The 16,809-nt window shown below is 36.6% G+C and overlaps 1 protein-coding gene across 1 annotated transcript in view; it reads right to left on the bottom strand.

Annotated features, from left to right (window-relative positions):
• COL24A1 (collagen type XXIV alpha 1 chain) overlaps nt 1-16,809 on the bottom strand; it is a 377,122-nt gene that overhangs the window by 261,381 nt on the left and 98,932 nt on the right. The window contains exon 14 of the mRNA XM_024767884.1: nt 15,451-15,495. Within this exon, the coding sequence (XP_024623652.1) occupies nt 15,451-15,495 (45 nt within the window). The remainder of the gene's footprint in view (nt 1-15,450; nt 15,496-16,809) is intronic.

Here is a 16,809-nt window from a genome sequence, read left to right as displayed (position 1 = left end):
AACAACAGGAACTAGAACCTGCAGCCTGTGAAAAGGAGATGCCCAATACAGTAAGTTGAACAAAATGAGAAGAGACATATGCAGCAGATGAAGGAGCAAAGTAAAAACCCACCAGACCAAACAAATGAAGAGGAAATAGGCAGTCTACTGGAAAAAGAATTCAGAGTAATGAAAGTAAAGATGATCCAAAATCTTGGAAGTAGAATGGAGAAAATACAAAAAGCGTTTAACAAGGACTTAGAAGAATTAAAGAGCAAACAAAGAATGATGAACAACAAAATAAATGAAATTCAAAATTCTCTAGAAGGAATCAATAGCAGAATAACTGAGGCAGAAGACCAGATAACTGACCTGGAAGATAAAATTGTGGACATAACTACCGCAGAGCAGAATAAAGAAAAAAGAATGAAAAGAATTGAGGACAGTCTCAGAGACCTTTGGGACAACATTATATGCACCAACATTCAAATTATAGGGTTCACAGAAGAAGAAGAGAAAAAGAAAGATCTGAGAAAATATTTGAGGAGAGTATACTTGCAAACCTCCTTAACAGGGGAAAGGAAATAGTCGATCAAGTCCAGGAAGCGCAGAGAGTCACATACAGGAGAAATCCAAGGAGAAACATGCCAACACACACATTAATCAAACTATCAAAAATTAAATACAAAGAAAAGATATTAAAAGCAACAAGGGACAAGCCAAAAAAAAATATACAAGGGAATTCCCATAAGCTTAACAGCTGAACTTTCAGCAGAGACTCTGCAAGCCAGCAGGGAGTGGCAGGACATATTTAAAGTGACGAAAGGGAAAAACCTACAGCCAAGGTTACTCTACCCAGCAAGGATCTCATTCCGATTCGATGAAGAAATTAAAACCTTTACAAACAAAAGTTAAGAGCACCACCAAACCAGTTTTACAACAAATGCTAAAGGAACTTCTCTAGGTGGTAAACACAAGAGAAGGAAAAGACAAACAAAAACAAACCCAAAACAATTAAGAAAATGGTAATAAAAACATACATATTGATAATTACCTTAAACGTAAATGGTTTAATTGCTCCAACAAAACACACTGACTGGCTGAATGGATACAAAAACAAGACCCGTATATACGCTGTCTACAAGAGACCGACTTGAGACCTAGGGACACATACAGATTAAAAGTGAGGGGATGGAAAAAGATATTCCATGCAAATGGAAATCAAAAGAAAGCTGGAGTAGCAATACTCATATCAGAAAAAATAGACTTTAAAATAAAGACTGTTATAAAGAACAAAGAAGGATATGACATAATTATCAAGCAATCAGTCCAAGAGAAGGTATATCAATTTTGAATACTTAGGCACCCAACATAGGAGCACCTCAATACATAAGGCAAATGCTAACAGCCCTAAAAGGGGAAATTGACAGTAACACTGTAATAGAAGGGGACTTTAACACCCCACTTCCACAAATGGACAGATCATCCAAAATGAAAATAAATAAGGAAACACAAGCTTTAAATGATACAGTAGACCAGATGGACTTAACTGATATTTATAGGACATTCCACCAAAAACAACAGAATACACTTTCTTCTCAAGTGCTCAAGGAACATTCTCCACGATAGATCATATGATAGATCAAATGAGCCTTGGTACATTTAAGAAAATTGAAATTGTATCAAGTATCTTTTCCTACAACAACACAATTACAGGAAAAAAACTGTAAATAATACAAACCCATTGAGGCTAAACAATACACTACTAAATAGCCAAGAGATCACTGAAGAAATCAAAGAGGATATCAAAAAATACCTAGAGACAAATGGCAATGAAAACATGATGACCCAAAACCTATGGGATGCAGCAAAAGCAGTTCTAAGAGGGAAGTTTAGAGCTATACAATCCTACCTCAGGAAACAAGAAACATCTCAAATAAACAACCTCACCTTACACCTAAAGCAACTAGAGAAAGAAGAACAAAGAAAACCCAAAGTCAGTAGAAGGAAAGAGATCATAAAGAGCAGAAATAAATGAAAAAGAAAAGAAGGAAACAATAGCAAAGTCAATAAACCTAAAAGCTGGATATCTGGGAAGATAAACAAAATTGATAAGCCACTAGCCAGAAAAAGGAGAGCACTCAAAGCAATAGAATTAGAAATGAAAAAGAAGAACTGACTCTGCAGAAATACAAAGGATCATGAAAGATTACTACAATCAACTCTTTGCCAATAAAATGGACAACCTGGAAGAAATGCACAAATTCTTAGAAAAGCACACCCTTCCAAGACTGAACCAGGAAGAAATAGAAAATATAAACAGATCAATCTCAAGCACTGTAATTGAGACTATGACTAAAAATCTTCCAACAAACAAAAGCCCAGGACAAGACAGATTCACAGGGGAATTCTATCAAACACTCAGAGAAGAGTTATCACCTATCATTCTCAAAGTATTCTAAAATATAGCAGAGTGAGGAACACTCCCAAACTCATTCTACGAGGCCACCAGCACCCTGATTCCAAAATCAGATAAAGATGTCACAAGAAAAGAAAACTACAGGCTAATACCACTGATGAACATAGATGCAAAAATCCTCAACAAAATACTAGCAAACATAATCCAACAGCACATTAAAAGGATCATACACCATGATCAAGTGGGGTTTATCCCAGGAATGCAAGGATTCTTCAGTATATGCTAATCAATCAATGTGATACACCATTAATTAACAAATTGAAGGAGAAAATTAACAAGTTGAAGGAGAAAAGCCATAAAATCATCTCAATAGATGCATAAAAAGCTTTTGACAAAATTCAACACCCATTTATGATAAAAACTCTCCAGAAAGTAAGCACAGAGGGAAGTTTCCTCAACATAATAAAGGCCATATATGACAAACCCACAGCCAACATCATTCTCAATAGTGAAAAACTGAAACCATTTCCTCTAAAATCAGGAACAAGACGAGGTTTCCCACTCTCACCACTATTATTCAACATAGTTTTGGAAGTTTTAGCCACAGCAATCAGAGAAGAAAATGAAATAAAAAGAATCCATAATGGAAAATAAGAAGTAAAACTGTCACTTTTTTGCAGATGACATGATACTGTACATAGAAAATCCTAGAGATGCTACCAGAAGACTACTAGAGCTAATCAATGAATTTGGTAAAGTAGCAGGATACAAAATTAATGCACAGAAATCTCTTGAATCCCTATACAGGAATGATAAAAAATCTGAAAGAGAAAATAAGGAAACACTCCCATTTACCATTGCAAGAAAAAGAATAAAATACCTAGTAATAAACCTACATAAGGAGACAGAAGACCTATATGCAGAAAACTATAAAACACTGATGAAAGAAATTAAAGACGAGACAAACAGATGGAGAGATATATGACGTTCTTGGATTGAAAGAATCAATATCGGGAAAATGACTATACTATCTAAAGCAATCTACAGATTCAATGCAATCTCTATCAAACTACCAGTGGCATTTTTCACAGAGCTAGAACCAAAAATTTCACAATTTGTATGGAAACACACAAGATCCTGAAGAGCCAAAGTAACTTTGAGAAAGAAAAACGGAGCTGGAGGAATCAGGCTCCCAAACTTCAGACTATATTACAAATTTACAGTAATCGAGACAGTATGGTATTGGCACAAAAACAAATATAGATCAATGGAACATGATAGAAAGCCCAGAGATAAACCCATGCACATACTGTCACTTTATCTTTGATAAAGGAGGCAAGAATATACAATGGAGAAAAGACAGCCTCTTCAATAAGTGGTGCTGAGAAAACTGGACAGCGACATGCAAAAGAATGAAATTAGAACACTTCCTAACACCATACACAAAAATAAACTCAAAATGGATTAAAGACCTAAATGTAAGGCCAGAAACTATAAAACTCTTAGAGGAAAACATAGGCAGAGCACTCTATGACATAAATCACAACAAGATCCTTTCTGACCCACCTCCTAGAGAAATGGAAATAAAAACAAAAATAAACAAATGGGACCTAATGAAACTCAAAAGTTTTTGCCAGCAAAGGAAATCATAAACAAGACCAAAAGACAACCCTCAGAATGGGAGAAAATATTTTCAAATGAAGCAACTGAAAAGGATTAATCTCCAAAATATACAAGCAGCTCATACAGACCAATATCAAAAAACAAACAAACCAATCCAAAAATGGGCAGAAGACCTAAATAGACATTTCTCCAAAGAAGACATAGAGATGGCCAAAAAACACATGAAGGATGCTCAACATCACTAACCATTAGAGAAATGCAAATATAAACCACAATGAGGTATCACCTCACACTGGTCAGAATGGCCATCATCAAAAAATCTACAAACAGTAAATGCTGGAGAGGGTGTGGAGAAAAGGGAACCCTCTTGCACTGTTGGTGGGAATGTAAATTGATACAGCCTCTATGGAGAACAGTATGAAGGCTCCTTAAAAAATTGAAACTAGAACTACCATATGACCCAGCAATTTGACTACTGGGCATATACCCTGAAAAAACCATAATTCAAAAGGATAAATGCACCCCAATGTTCACTGCAGCACTGTTTACAATAGCCAGGACATGGAAACAACCTAAATGTCCAGCGACAGATGAATGGATAAAGATGTGGTACGTGCATACAATGGAATATTACTCAGCCATATAAAGGAATGAAATTACATCATCTGTAGAGATGTGGATGGACCTAGAATCTGTCATACAGAGTGAAGTAAGTCAGAAAGAGAAAAACGAATACAGTATGCTAACACATATATATGGAATGTAAAAAAAAATTAGTTCTGACGGACCTCGGGGCAGGACAGAAATAAAGATGCAGATGTAGAGAATGGACTTGAGGACACAGGGAGGGGGAAGGGTAAGCTGAGACAAAGTGAGAGTAGCACTGACATATACATATTACCAAATGTAAATCAGATACCTAGTGGGAAGCAGCCGCATAGCACAGGGAGATCAGCTAGGTGTTCTCTGACCACCTAGAGGGGTTGCATAGGGAGGGTGGGAGAGATGGGATATGCGGATATATGTATACATATAGCTGATTCACTTTGTTATACAGCAGAAACTAACATAACATTGTAAACCAATTATACTCCAATAAAGATGTTAAAAAAATACAGTAAACATCTCTGTGTGGAAATTATACAGCAGCAATTCATGTAAGGAATGGAAAGGAATATCATAAAAACAAACAAATGTTTCTTTATTGTCCTGTTGTTTTTTCTATACACGATATCCTAAATTTTTGTTTCAGTAAATATATTACTGTGCATATTCTGGCATGTTCAGATGAATGTACTTTGTATGCACAATATGCTATTTTACTTTTTAGTGACTCTGAAAGAAAAATCACAAAATAGTAAGTTTCAGAAGGTATCAAAAAACATATTCAGGGCGGAGTCAAGATGGTGGTGTGGGAAGTCACAGAGGTTGTGTCTCCCCACAAGTAGGGCACCTGCCGGACGCTGGTGGTGGACCCTGATGTCCAAGGAGATTGGTGGAACCCCCAAGCGAACCAGTAGGATGTGGCGGGACTGAGGGGGCAGTAGAAGTGGAGGCTGGAAAGGACCAGTGCCTCTAGGGTTGGCTGAGAGTGGGGAGGGGTTCCCATGCCTGGAGGAACCCTTGGGGGCTCAGATCAGGAGGGAGCATGCACAGCGTTTCCCCTTCCCAATCGGCTGGGGAAGTCTGACCAGCTCTCAAAGGCCAGGTCCTATGCCCTCAGAGGCCTCCTGTGGGCCTCATTGCTCCTGGGGGCATAGGAGGGAGGCCAGGGAGAACAGGAGGTCCAGGCCACGTGGATCCTCGGGGAGCAGGGAGAGCAGGAAAGGCAAGCAGGAGGTGCCCTCCAGGACCAGAAGAGCAGGAGAGGAGCAGAGGGAGAGCACCCCACCCACTGGAACCCAGGAAGCCTGCTGGGATTGCAGGTGGGGTCCCCTGCCCTCTGACACCAGAGGCAGGAGGCACGCCTGGGCCCCTTCTGTTCTGTAGAGCCTAAGCCCCAGCCCCACCCCCCCACAGGACCTTTTCAAGCCCTGTGGATCCCAAGCATAGGTCCTGTCCTCCAACATCCATAGCCAATGTCTTTTCCACCTTTTTTTTTTCTTTGTTTTTCCTCTTTTTTTTTTTACTACTCTGGTTCTGTTTTACCTTCTGGTTGTTGTTTCAAGTATATTTTTATTTTTATATTCTTTCTAACATATCTGTTAGTATCCTACTCTAATTTTATTTTTTACTTTGTTATTGTTCCCCCACTTTGTTTTTTCTGCCCTTCGCAGCTTGTGGGACCTTGGTTCATGGGCCTGGGTTTGGGCTGAAGCTCCTGGGATGGGAGCTCCGAGTGTGAACCATTGGACTAACAGAGAACCTCAGACCCCAGGGAATATTCATCAGAGTGAGGTCTGCCAGAGGTCCTCATCTCAGCCCCAATACCCAGTTTTACCCAACAGCTCACAAACATCAGTGTTGGAAGACTCAGGGAAAACAACCAGTAAGACAGGAACACAATCTAACTCACCAAAAAAAAAAAAAAAATATGTTACAGATGAAGGAGCAAAGTAAAAACCTACAAGATCAAATAAATGAAGAGGAAATAGGCAATCTAACTGAAAAGGAATAATGGTACTAAAGATGATCCAGACTCTCAGAAATAGAATGGACGCATGTACCGAGAAAATACAAGAAATGTTTAACAAAGACCAGAAGACCTAAAAGAACAAACTGAAATGAACAACAATAACTGAAATGAAAAATATACTAGAAGGAATCAATAACAGAATAACTGAGGCAGAAGAACGAATAACTGAGCTAGAAGACGAAATCGTGGAAATAACTGCCTACGAGCAGAACAAAGAAAAAAGAAGGAAAATAATTGAAGATAATCTCAGAGACCTCTGGAACAACACTAAAGGCATAAACATTCAAATTATAGGGGTCGCAGAAGAAGAAGAGTAAAAGAAAGGGTCTGAGAAAATATTTGAAGAGAGTATAGTCGAAAACTTCCCTAACATGGGAAAGCAAATAGCCAAGTCTAGGAAATGCAGAGAGTCCCATACAGGATAAACCCTAGGAGAAACACACCAAGACACATATTAATCAAACTACCAAAAATTACATTCAAAGAAAAAATATTAAAAGTAGCAAGGGGAAAACAAAAAATAACAATACAAAGGAAACCCCATAAGGTTATCAGCTGATTTTTCAGCAGAAACTCTGCAGGCCAGAAGGGAGTGGCAGGACATACTTAAAATGATGAAAGAGAAAAACCTACAACAAAGATTACACTACCCAGCAAGGATCTCATTCAGATTTGACAGAGAAATCAATAGCTTTTCAAACAAGCAAAAGCTAAGAGAATTCAGCACCATCAAACCAGTTTTACAACAAATGCTAAAGAAACTTCTCTAGGAGGGAAACACAACAGAAGAAAAAGACCCATAAAAACAAACCCCCAAAATTAAGAAAATGGTAATAGGAACATACATATTGATAATAACCTTGAATGTAAATGGATTAAACGCTCTAACCAAAAGACACAGACTGGATGAACAGATACAAAAACAAGACCCATATATATGCTGTCTACAAGAGACCCACTTCAGACCTAGGGACACATACAGACTGAAAGTGAGGGGATAGAGAAAGATATTCCATGCAAATGGAAATCAAAAGAAAGCTGGAGTAGTGATAATCCTATAAGATAAAATAGACTTTAAAATAAAGACTGTTACAAGAGATGAGGGATACTACATAATGATCAAAGCATCAATCCAAGAAGAAGATGTAACAATTATAAATGTTTATGCACCCAGCATAGGAGCACCTCAATACATAAGGAAAATGCTAACAACCATGAAAAGAGAAATTGACAGTAACACAATAATGGTAGGGGACTTTAACAACATCCCACTTTCACCAATGGACAGAACATCCAGACAGAAGATAAATAAGGAAACACAAGCTTTAAATGACACAACAGACCAGACAGATTTAATTGATATTTATAGAACATTCCACCCAAAAGTGGCAGAATACACTTTCTTCTCAAGCGCACAAAGAACATTCTCTAGGATAGACCACACGCTGGTCACAAATCAAGCCTCAGAAAATTTTTAAAAAGTGAAATCATATCAAGCATCTTTTCTGACCACAATGCTATGAGACTGGAAATCAATTACAGGAAAAAAACCTGTAAAAAACACAAATACATGGAGGCTAAACAGTGTGCTACTAAATAACCAAGCGATCACTGAAGACAACAAAGAAGAAATTAAAAAAATACATAGAAACAAATAACGAAAACACAACAACCCAAAACCTATGGGACACAGCAAAAGCAACTCTAAGAGAGAAGTTTATAGCAATTCAATCTCACCTCAAGAAACTAGAAAAATCTCAAATAAACAATCTAACTGTACACTTAAAACAACTAGAGAAAGAAGAACAAGGAAAACCCAAAGTCAGAAGAAGGAAAGAAATCATAAACTTCAGAGCAGAAATAAATGCAATAGAAATGAAGAAAACAATAGCAACGATCAATAAAACTAAAAGCTGGTCCTCTGAGAAGATAAACAAAATTGATAAACCATTAGCCAAACTCATCAAGAAAAATAGAGAGGATGCAAATCAATAAAATTATAAATGAAAAAGGAGAAATCACAAATGACACGACAGAAATACAAAGGATGATAAGAGACTACTACAAACAACTATATGCCAATAAAATGGACAACCACGAAGAAATGGACAAATACTTGGAAAGGTACAATTTTCCAAGACAGAACCACAAAGAATTAAAAAACACAAAAAGACCTATCACAAGTAATTAAATTAAAACTATAATTAAAAATCTTCCAACAAACAAAAGTCCAGGACCAGATGGCTTCACAGGTGAATTCTATCAAACATTTAGAGAACAGCTACACTGATCCTTCTCAAACTCTTCCAAAAAATTGCAGAGGGAGAAACACTCCCAAATTCATTCTACAAAGCCACCATGACCCTGATACCAAAACCAGAAAAAGGTATCACAAAAAAGGAAAATTATAGACCAATATGACTGATGAACATAGATGCAAAAATCCTCAACAAAATACTAGCAAATCGAATCCTACAACATATTAAAAGGATCATATACCATGATCAAGTGGGATTTATCCCAGGGATGCAAGGAGTCTTCAGTATACACAAATCAAACAATGTGATACACCATCTAAACAAACTGAAGGATAAAAAAGATATGATCATCTCAATAGATGCAGAAAAAGCTTCTGACAAAATTCAACACCCATTTACGATAAAAACTCTCCAAAAAATGCGCATAGAGGGAACCTACCTCAACATAATAAAGGCCATTAATGACAAACCCACAGCAAGCATCATACTCAATGGTGAAAAACTATTTCCAGTAAGATAAGGAACAAGACAAGGATGTCCATTCTCACCACTCTTATTCAACATAGTTTTGGAAGCCCTAGCCATGGCAATAAGAGAAGAAAAAGAAATAAAAGGAATACAAATTGGAAAAGAAGAAGTAAAACTGTCACTGTTTGCAAATGACATAATACTATACAGAGAAAATCCTAAAGATGCCACCAGAAAACTACTAGAACTAATCAATGAATTTGGTAAGGTTGCAAGACACAAAATTAATGCACAGAAATCTCTGGCATTCCTATACACTAACAACGAAAAAATCAGAAAGAGAAATTAAGGAAACAATCCCATTTACCACCACAACAAAAAGAATAAAATACCTAGGAATAAACCTACCTAAGGAGATAAAAGACTTGTACTCAGAAAACTATAAAACACTGATGAAAGAAATCAAAGATGACATAAACAGGTGGAGAAATATACCACATTCTTAGACTGGAAGAATCAATATTGTGAAAATAACTACACCACCCAAAGCAATCTACAGATTCAATGCAATCCCTATGAAACTACCAATGGCATTCTTCACAGAACTAGAACAAAAAATTTTACAATTCTTATGGAAACACAAAAGATCCCAAATAGCCAAAACAATCTTGAAAAAGAAAAACAGAGCTGGAGGAATCAGGCTACCCAACTGCAAACTATACTAAAAAGCTACAGTAATCAAGACAGTATGGTACTGGCACAAAACCAGAAATATAGATCAATGTTACAGGACAAAAAGCCCAGAAATAAACCCAGGCACATGTGGTCACCTTATTTTTGATAAAGAAGGCAAGAATATACAGTAGAGAAAAGACAGCCTCTTCAATTAGTGGTGCTGGGAAAACTGGACAGCTACATGTAAAAGAATGAAATTAGAACACTCCCTAAGACCATACACAAAAATAAACTCCAAATAGATTAAAGACCTAAATGTAAGACCAGACACTATAAAACTCTTAGAGGAAAACATAGGAAAAACACTCTTTGACATAAACCACACAGTAAGATCCTTTTGACCCACCTCCTAGACTAATGGAAATAAAAACAAAAATAAACAAATGGGACCTAATGAAACTTCAAAGCTTTTGCACAGCAAAGGAAACCATAAACAAGATGAAAAAGACAACCCTCAGAATGGGAGAAAATATTTGCAAATGAAACAACGGACCAAGGATTAATCTCCAAAATATACAAACAGCTCGTGGAGCTCAGTATCAAAAAAACAAACAATCCAAGTAAAAAATGGGCAGAAGATCTAAGCAGACATTTCTCCAAAGAAGACATACAGATGGCAAGAGGCACATGAAAATATGCTCAACATCCCTAATTATTAGAAAAATGCAAATCAAAACTACAATGAGGTATCACCTCATACAGGTCAGAATGGCCATTATTAAAAAATCTAGAAACAGTAAATGCTGGAGAGGGTGTGGTGAAAGGGGAACCCTCCTGCACTGTTGGTATATGGGGATATATGTATATGTATAACTGATGCACTTTGTTATAAAGCAGACACTGACACACCATTGTAAAGCAATTATACTCTAATAAAGATGTTAAAAAATAAAACCAAAAAAACCCAAAAAATAGAACTATCATATGACCCAGCAATCCCACTACTGGGCATACCCTGAGAAATCCGTAAGTCAAAAAGAGACATGTACCATAATGTTCATTGCAGCTCTATTTACAATAGCCAGGACATGGAAGCAACCTAAATGTCTATCAACAGATGAATGGATAATCATGTGGCACATATATACAATGGAATATTATTCAGCCATAAAAAGAAACGAAATTGAGTTATTTGTAGTGAGGTAGATGGACCTAGAGTCTGTCATACAGAGTGAAGTAAGTCAGAAAGAGAAAAACAAATACCATATGCTAATGCATATATATGAAATCGAAAAATTAAAAAATGGTACTCATGAACATGGTGGCAGGGCAGGAATAAAGATGTAGAGATAGAGAATGGACTTGAGGACATGGAGAGGGAGGGAGAAGCTGGGGCGAAGTGAGTGTAACATCAACATATACACACTCCCAAAAGTAAAACAGTTAGCTAGTGGGAAGCAGCAGCATTGCACAGGGAGATCAGCTCGGTGCTTTGTGATCACCTAGAGGGGTGGGATAGGGAGGGTGGGAGGGAGACTCAAGAGGGAGGGGATATGGGGATATCCCCATATTCTGTCAGGGATATCCCCAACAGAACTAACACAGTATTGTGAAGCAATTATACTCCAAGAAAGATCTATTAAATAAAAAATTATTCATTATAAAAGACTTAGAAAAATGAAGAATTAGAAAGTAAAATGGTATGGGTATAGAAACTTCCAAGCAACATAAGACATTTTGTGGCATGTCACAAGTTGCATGGAAAACCCTATTCCTAAAAGACTATAGCTCTCTGAAAGTGATCCATATTAGGTTAATAGCTGTTTTCAGTTCCACAAAGATAACCTGAAAGTCCTTCAGCACTACCTACCTACCACACTTCTCTTCCATAAGAAGATGGAATAGACAGAAGGAATAATTTCATGTGTAAGAGTTTAGCTGAGGGTGTCAGGGATATAGCAACAGAGGCAAAAAAGCCTCCCACACAGTGACAACTAACAGAGAACTTTTGAGTCAAAGTCAGTCAAAGAAACAGAGAGACCCAAGGAGAGGTTCTTTGTGCAAAACAGCAGCCACTGGCCAATCACAGTGCATGAGTGAACACATAGTGGAAAAGACTGAATCCCATATTGGGCTTTTCAACCAGTCCCACCCACATCACAGGTGATAATCATTGTCACTAATTAAGAAACCAAATGAGAATAAGAATCAGCTGCATGGAAAAAAATAATTTAAAGAAAGCAGTATCATCTCTTGTCAGAAACTATACCTGCTGGAAGGGAACACCTGAGAGATAAAGCAGAGGCTGTAGTTCTGGGCAAACAGATATGCTGTTTACTAGGAAACACAAAAGTTCACATAATCTTTCTCAATTGTCTACAAAACCTCACCTCCTTCCATTCTGCTCCCATCACCCCATACTTCCTAGGCTGCCATGCTGCTACTCCTTTCATTTCCCAAACATTCCAGTTTCCCCCTCTTCTGTGCATTTGAATACAGCGTTCTTCTGCCTAAGAGCCCTTTTCCCTTTTCCAGTCTACCACCACTCATATATAATCTTCAGAACAACTTAAAAGACATCTCTTTTGTGAAGCGTATTCTGACTTTCTGCTATAACACAAATTGCTCCATTCTCAGTGGCTTTACTTTAGTCCATTATAGCAGTAATCATATTGTATGATATTGCCATTAGATTATAAAGCTGCCCAAAACAGAAATCTTAATTTGTAATTTTAGGTCTAGCATCTAATTCAGCATTTGATACACAGTAGGTGCTCACATTATTTTGATTAAAATTTTTAATAAATGTAGAATAAAGGAAGTAATAATACCTGCTCTACCTACTTTACAAATGAGATACACATGTGAAAGTACTTTGAAAAGTATAAAGTACCATCTATGTCACTGCAGAAGAGATGATGACTACAGAAATGACTGTTAGCGTCATTAGCCATTTTCATTTCTGTAGAATCTCTGCACACCTACTGAAGAGTGAGTGGAGAAAGGGAAAGGACAGAAAGCCCATTTTTACTGAGCATTATTATGTGTCAGAAACTGTTTTAAGTCCTGGCACTGAAAGATGAGTAAGAGTTAAATATTAGTCAGAAAAGTAAAGGTAAAGTGTTTCAGGTAGACAAACAGGTGCAAAGGCCATGTAGTAGGGAGGCTGCATGACATCTGAGAACAGCTTTGCTAGTGCACAGAGTATGTTCTCAAGATGCAGAGAAGAACCACCATGTTAAGAATTTTGGTCTTGATCTTAAGCATAATAACAGAACTTTGGAGCTAACCAATTTAATGCTAATAGGTTAAATCAAGAATGCACAAAGAGTATCTTTGGAGTCCAATTCTCTTCCCCTACTTCCTGTCTCTCCCCACTGATAGGACCAGTGACCACCACTTACAGGTTTAGCCCTATTCTAAGTTCAGAGAAAAAAAGTTGGTTCTTTGGGTTCCACCTTCACATAGAGCTTCTCATGACGTCTAAAGAAATCTCTTAAGATAGTATATATTTTAAGGTATTGTAAGTTTTAAAGAGGTGGTATAGCACAATAGAGAGAATTTTGGACTCTGGATGTATGTCATCTGGCTTCAAAATCCGGGCTCAACGTTTATAAGCTAAGTGGTCTTAGGTTGTTCTGAGAATTAAATGACCTAACCCATGTGACTGGCACATAGAAAATACTAAATGAAAGTGAGTTGTTATTGCTGATTTTATTATAATTATTATACTAATATTATTATGAAAGAGAAAACTTTAAATGTCCTAGACTTACTCAGGTTCCTTAACTCTTTATTCTATATTCTTGCCATCTCAAATGGGCAAGTTAAATCGTGTTGATTTTTACCATTTTTACCACACACAGTTCATGATGATTTTTACCACAGTTCCAATAACTGAACTCCTGACTTACTCCTTTGGCCTAGCTGCCACCTTCTGACTTGGGGCAGTTAAGGTGGGGAAACAACATTAAATTTGGAGTCAGAGGACCTGTGTTCAAGTTCAAGCTAAAAATACCATAGCTATAATTTATGGCACAAAACTCTAGAGTCTTAATTACCTACTTCACATAATACAGCAAGCTCTAAATTGATTTTTTTAATTAATTAATTAATTAAAAAAATTTTTTTGGCTGCGTTAGGTCTTTGTTGCTGTGCGCGGGCTTTCTCTAGTTGCGGTGAGCAGAGGTTACTCTTCGTTGCGGTGCGTGGGCCTCTCATTGTGGTGGCTTCTCTTGTTGTGGAGCACAGGCTCTAGGTGCGTGGGCTTCTGTAGTTGTGGCACGCAGGATCAGTAGTTGTGGCTTGTGGGCTCTAGAGCGCAAGCTCAGTAGTTGTGGCACACGGGCTTAGTTGCTCCGTGACATGTGGAATCTTCCCGGACCAGGGCTCGAACCCGTGTCCCCTGCATTGGCAGGCGGGTTCTTAACCTGTGTGCCACCAGGGAAGCCCTAAATTGATTTTTAAAGAAAATCCTACCTCTGCCAATGGTCATGCCCTACTTTTAGATGAATAGAAATAGTTTAAAGATTCTATTTTCGTTAGGCTCCTTACATGTCATAAAAGTATGTCAATCTTATCTTTAGCTAGCTCAATGTTAAAGCATATGGCTCTAAATTTATCTAAAATATCTGTAATTTGCTTCCTGTCATGAACCAGAAGCTTGGATGAGAGAAATATATTTATGAAGATATATCAAAAGTAACAGTCTGTTTACTCCAATGAATAATCAAAAATTTATCAGAGAGCTACATATCTGGACTACATTGTTTTGGCCTCCACAGAATTGCTTTTAAACTGTACTTTGCTGACATCAGAAACTTCAGTGAAACTCAAGAGTTGAATTCACTGTATAAAAACTGATTAAGTGAACAAATAATATAGTCACTTTTTTTAAGTACAATGAATAAGTTAGGTATTAAAACGTTTAATGGCACTGGTGAAGTCCAGCTCCTACCTTTTGTCCAGGATGGTTTTCCTAACCATTTATTCAATTTTATTTCATAAAGCCTACTGTTATCATGTGCTCTTGTTTAGACCTATCTGCCTCTCTAGACCAGATGGTATGAAAGACTGTCTCAAAGGAAAGAAGTGGCTATTCTATGTCTTACACTTCTGGAGAAACTGAGTCTTGATTAAGTATCCTTAAGACAAATACACATACACATCAACCTGTAGAAATTTGTTATTTCAGTGTATCCTAAAGTATAATTAATTTTTAAATGCATACTACTGGTCTAATTTGCATATCTGGTGGAGAAATACATGTGAGCAAGGTTGATATTCAACAATGACACTTAAACTGTTCATTTTTGTAAAGTTTTAAAAACACATCTAACAAATATAAATACACACAAAAATATTTGATAAGAAGGATGATATCTGATACTCACTCTAAGCCCAGGAAATCCCGGAGGACCAATGCTACCTACAAGTCCCTAAGTAAGAGAAATGTGCAAAATTGGTTAAATATGATTCCAAACTACTAAGGGTATTTTCTAAAGATGAAGACAAAAATTTCTAGGAAAACATATATCAAAATTTACCTTCTTTTAGCTAACTTCTGCAACTTCCCTACTCTTACGCATCCTCCTAAGAAGTGCAAACCTCTGGTGGCAGCTTATATTCTTTAAAAGTGGCCCTGGCTTCATGCTTTTAGATACTAGGACTACCACTTAGCCTAGGATATAGATTTCTCTGTGTCTCCTGTGTATCTAATAAAGGAAGTGAATCCCATTAATAATCAGCATTATGAACATAATTAGCCTATATGTAGTATGAAAAGACAAGTGGTCAGCATGTCAGGTGAGAACATTTTCAGATGATTTAAAACACTATCAGCTCTTTTGAAGTACATTACTTAAATTCTCTAAATTTCTCATTTATGAAACTGAAATAGTAATATTTGTTTTCATTTTGTAAAGAAGTAAAACTGTAATATATATATTATTACAGTTAGTAATAAAACTCTAATATATATATATATGAGATTTTGAAAATTTTCTTAAAGTACTATACAAATGTAAGAAATTACCAACCTTGTTAAATTATTTGTATGAGATTTTAAATTATCTATATTAATTTTTCCAGTTGATTCATGATGGGTCTTTGTGACAGTCTTAGACTCATCATGACAGTCTTTGTGATAATTCCTAATCTACTCCATGTCAGAGTTACATCATTTACAGGGTACAAAGTGTAAGAATACACCCTCCCTTTATTTTTGCATTTCAAATTCTGTTTTGAAACAAAAGTACAGTATAAAATATAGGGAATAATAAACCAATAAACTGAAAATATCCAATTTATTCTTGCATTCTAAAGAAGACTCCAAATGCTCTTCCAGAAGTAATATATTTTAAATATAAGCAGCAGACTTCAAAGAGAAAAATTTTAAATATTGTTAGGAGTCCAACCCTAACAAACTTCATGTATATTTAACTGACAAAACATTAAATAAGATGGCTTCACACTAGGTATGCAAGGACATAGATGGTATTAAAGAAAAAAATGTAAATAATGCTTTACTTTATTATGCCTGAAATGGGAAGCTTCCCAGAATCATGGGCAAGAATAAGATGGTAAACATTCTACTTAAGACATGATTCAACTTTTTAACAATTTGTTTGGAAATCAGTTCTATTCTTATTTTATTTTCCAAGCCTTATAACAAATAAAACTTTTGCTAAATTCACTGAATAAACTAATACATTTATAATTTAGAAAAAAATTAAAAAAGGAACTATTTTCAA

Source organism: Neophocaena asiaeorientalis, unplaced genomic scaffold (genome assembly GCF_003031525.2).
Source record: "Neophocaena asiaeorientalis asiaeorientalis breed wild unplaced genomic scaffold, Neophocaena_asiaeorientalis_V1.1 scaffold546, whole genome shotgun sequence".
NCBI lineage: Eukaryota > Metazoa > Chordata > Mammalia > Artiodactyla > Phocoenidae > Neophocaena > Neophocaena asiaeorientalis.
Note: the sequence above shows the minus strand (reverse complement) of the source record. Positions and strands in the feature narration are given on the sequence as shown.